Genomic DNA, 4,643 nt, shown 5'->3' on the forward strand with positions numbered 1-4,643 from the left:
TATTAATATTATAAAAATTAATTTATTTAAATAATTAGAAAAAACAAAAAGAAATTGGAGAGGATGTGTGCCCACGTGGCTTTCAAATGGAATTGCAAATTTTGCAATTCCAAATCCTACATGGCAGCAATCACATTCAAAATTGTATTTGCAATTCAAATTGCAATTCATATGAAAGCCCTGTGTGGGTGGTCTTATAATCACGTCTTCCATCCCCTGGCGTCCACACGCCACCTCATCCTTGTAACAACTTAAATCCTCGTGATATCATCCGACGCCAAAAGCCACAGATCTCGGTGGTCCCACTCAATCCTAACCGTCGATTCATAATACATGTTGAGATTAATCATGGGCTCGTCGTACCCGATAATTGCCTTTCTGCAACGATATAATCCCCGAGTCAAGAGTGCATTCATAGTGTATATCTAATATAATCTGATGGAGCCGAACGGCGTTGCTAGCTACCGTCACCGCCGGTCACCCTCTTCCGATCGGTTCCTTGGTGTTTTCTCGCCACCTTCTTCGTCCGTCGTCATCTCCGGTGGATCGTCTGTGGCCGGCGATGATTTCAGTGAGGATGATGTGTTCTGGACGGGGGACTTCGCGGAACAGAAGCGCCAACCGGGAGATCCGGTCAAGGGAAACAACTGGAACCCTAGCGCTAACCATCAGTCGTTTCGTCACCAGGATAAGTTTGGCATTCTCGCCGCATTGCCGGAAGATAACGGCCGTAAACCTAACAATCGCCCTGTTTTGAACCGAAGAAACCCTACCATTTCTTCTCCGACAACCCCTGCTTCGTCGTCATCGCGTTTAATTCCGGGGATTCCTAGGCCTCATAAGCAAGAGAGAGATTTCTCTCAGTCTATGCCGCTGAAGTTTCAGCAATCGGCTCCAGTGAATGTTCCGATGTTTGCGAGGAAGCCGAGAACCGGCGGAGAACTTGCTGATGTTGAGATTGGAGAAGATGATGAAGAAGAGATGCTTCCTCCACATGAGATCGTAGCAAGAGGTTCGTCCAACTCGCCGCATACAACCTTTTCCGTTCTCGAAGGCGCTGGAAGAACACTAAAAGGGAGGGATCTTCGATTAGTTCGCAATGCGGTGTGGCGTAAAACAGGTTTCCTTGACTGAATTTTGATTTCTCCTAGTTTGTTACCTGCTGCCTTTGGACTGAGAAGTTGAAGTTTTTGTCTAAAAGCTTTTGCAGTCGTTAAAATATAAATAGAAAGTAGAGTAAGGTGAGGCATATGGTTTTCTTTTTGGGTAATCCATCAATGGCGAGTCTGTTTCAATATAGTCGGATATGCTAGTACTCGTCTAGTGTAATTTATGCTGGTTTTTTGTGCATAAAATTTGGCAATTATGCTTGCTGCATTTCATATGCTTCTGGATAATTATATGAAGTTTCTATTATCTTATCAAGTATACTTTGTTTTATCTTTATACTTTGTTTTATCTTTACAGATGCCTTGTTCTTGAATCTAACAACAATCTCTAGATCATATATAATAAAGTTACTAGCAGTTCTCTGTTTCTGAAATTAGGGAAGAGAGAATTTTGAATTTGGAAGCCCAATTTGTTGATAAATCTCCTACAATAACTCCTTCCTTTAATGGAAGATTTAAGATTCTGGAATTGTGGATTTGAAATTGGAATAAATCAAACATTTTCTTTTCTTTTCTTTTCAATCTGGGTTTGATTTCACAAAGAGTTTAAAGAATGACAAGAATTGAAGCAAACAGTGGACTCCATCTTAGAAAGATGAATCCTTGATTGTATCCTGTGAAAGATTTTAAATTGGTTTAGTTTTGATGCTTCTGCTACCATTAAAATCATGTATGTTCACCCTCTTTTCTTCTTGAGGCACTGGAAACCTGAACCCCAAATGTTACCCCCTCCAATTGTTAGTTTCATATGTTTTGCACTTTTGTGTGTATATGTTATCTTAGTGTGGCTATTATACTAAACAACGATGCCGATTAATGCTACTCCTTGGACTGGATCCAAAGTTTTTAATAACAAAATGATCAAAATTTGTTATATCTGAAATGAAATGCGTATTGTATGGCCGTTTACCTAACACCTATTGGGTGTCACTTGTCTTAGCGAGTGGGCATAGCAAAGACCAATAATCTTATCTTTTAGGACAAGATTCTTAGGGTCTATTTGTTAGTAGCTTAATGAGTTTAATGAGATTCACATCTTATTCAATCAACTATATATAACTGTTTGGTAGTGATTTAATAACATAGAAAGTGACTCATTCAGTAAGCTTGTAGGAGGAGCTTAATGCAAAAAGCCAAGTTTTTTCCACACTAGCCCTCCCAATTAAAAAGCACGATAATTTAATTAATAAAAAGCCTCCCAAACAAGAACCATCTCAATCTATACATACAGATTAATACTTTATCCATACAAGACTTGATGAAAAACCAACCAAACAACTCCTTACTCGGTAAACACTTACGGGGATAAAAGACGCCTATCAACAATCAATTTTGAAGACCAAGAATGTAACTTGATAAGGTAATGAAGGGTGGCAACAGTTGTTGTAAGCATAAATGTAACTTCATCCTTTCTGTTTTTCATTTCTGCAATACCCTCTTTGTTATTAGTTTAATTTGGCAAAATGTGCACGTGCAACAACTATTTTGCCAAATTGATTTCTGGATTGTAACATTTTAGCACTTACTAACAAAAAAAAGAGATTTGTTTTTGATATAAAGTTCACAGGATTTGACAGTGCCATTGCCATATGTATGAAGCAATTCCCTTTAAAACAGTTGCCAGTTGATGGCAATGTAAAGCATTTCACATCTCATTATCTATCTGTACTTGGCCTTCGTCTTGCTTGCAAGCTCATCTATCTTCCAGTCTAGAAGTCACTGCAGGTAATAGTAATTGCAGTCTTTTTTGTTCTTGCTTCAAGATTATCAATTGTTTTAAATAGGGCTGTACAAAAAGCAAGGTAAAACCGTTCAACCTGCCCAAACCAACCCATGTAAACCCATTATGATAAACTGTCAATTAAGAGGATTGAAATTGGGTTAGCCTAGCTCAACCTGATGTCTTGGTCGTGTGCGTACCACATGTCCAGCGACCTAGGTCATGCCAGAAGTCGTTTGCATCTCTGATTTAGTATCACATTTGATGAATTGTAATATCAAATAGTAGGTTTCGTTTCTAATGTTTTTTAAATAGTCGGCTTTCTCTGACTTTCTCTATCAAGTATCGACTGCCTCGATCGTTGAAACACGCTTCACCATTGAAAATCCTACCGAAGAGTTTGTTAGCACTAATTCTAATGATAATGTGGAAAGTATTGTTGATAAAGAACTTGGTGGTGATCTCAATTCTAATGACCCGTTAACAGCACCAGTAACGGTAGCATATGTAGAAAAAGTTTTTCAAAATTAAAGTTATTTAAGTCATATTTGTGGACTACCATGAGTCGAGAGAGGTTTAACAGGTTTGCAATTTTGAGCATCAGAAGTAAGTTTTTAACGAATGTCTACTATGATAGATTGATTAATGATTTTGCTTCACGAAAAGCATGAAAACACCGTTTTAGGTCATCTTATCTTTGTTCTGTTGTTCGTGGTTTTGGTTTATCTCCCTCTTGTTGTAACACTTTTTCCCAATAAAAATCGACGTGAGGATGAGTCGCCTAACTTGACTAGGTTTCAAAGCCCTTAAAAGAATTAGGTGTTCTATATTTATTGGATTAGAGGCATATTTTTAGCTCTTCGCTAGGGGAATCTAAAACCATTGGACCATCCATGCGTGTGATAATACACGTGAGGGGGCCTAAAGATGTACAAACGACTTGCCATACAACCTAGGACAAGCCAAAGGTCGACCATATTCGATTTAGCATCACATATGTATCATATGTGAAAAAATATAGCATCACACATTATTAAACAGGTGTTATAACGTTCTCGTAAAATAAATGTGTTTTCGTTTAAACATTTCTCTCTCTCTCTCTCTCTCTCTCTCTCTCTCTCTCACACACACACACACACACATATATATATATATATATATATATATAGGGAATGGTTAAAACGAGAACCCCTGTGATTTACGAGAACGCGAGAACAACCCAATAACCTCATATTATGATAAAAAATAAAAGTAAAAGATTTTTAAAATTAAAATTGAAATTTAAAAAAATTCAAAAAATATTAAAAATTAAAAGGGTAATAATGAAAATGATATCATCAAATATTTTAACATGATTACATGATCATTATTATCATTATCTAATAAACGGTTAAGAATTCAAGGAGAAGTCGTAACATCAAATCGCAAAACAACCGTGATCGACCGAAAAAACCGTGATCGACCAAGAACACACAACCCTAATCGACCAAGAACCCTAATCGATCAAAGAGAAGCTATTGCATGCAACAATCCAACAATAAGAAGAAGTTTATTATAGGTATCTTTCACAATTACTCGTTTTGGACAAGCTTTTAATCGATTAATTGTGATACTCATGTGATATCAATGTTATATGGGTGTGATAATCACCGTTATACTTCACTTGGGTTATCGTTTTGGTTGATAAGTTAAATTTTTGGTGTAATCATGTGATATGGGTGTGATAATCATGTGATAAATTTTTGGTGTAATCA

General features: G+C 37.0%; 1 protein-coding gene across 1 annotated transcript; it reads left to right on the forward strand.

Annotated features, from left to right (window-relative positions):
• The first annotated feature begins 420 nt into the window (after nt 1-420).
• LOC112513379 lies at nt 421-1,416 on the forward strand. Its single transcript, XM_025119617.1, has one exon. The coding sequence runs from the start codon at nt 439-441 to the stop codon at nt 1,132-1,134; it is 696 nt and encodes a 231-aa protein (XP_024975385.1). The 5' UTR covers nt 421-438; the 3' UTR covers nt 1,135-1,416.
• The last annotated feature ends 3,227 nt before the right edge of the window (nt 1,417-4,643 follow it).

Source organism: Cynara cardunculus, assembly GCF_001531365.2.
Source record: "Cynara cardunculus var. scolymus isolate 2C chromosome LG 5, CcrdV1, whole genome shotgun sequence".
Taxonomy (NCBI): Eukaryota; Viridiplantae; Streptophyta; class Magnoliopsida; order Asterales; family Asteraceae; genus Cynara; species Cynara cardunculus.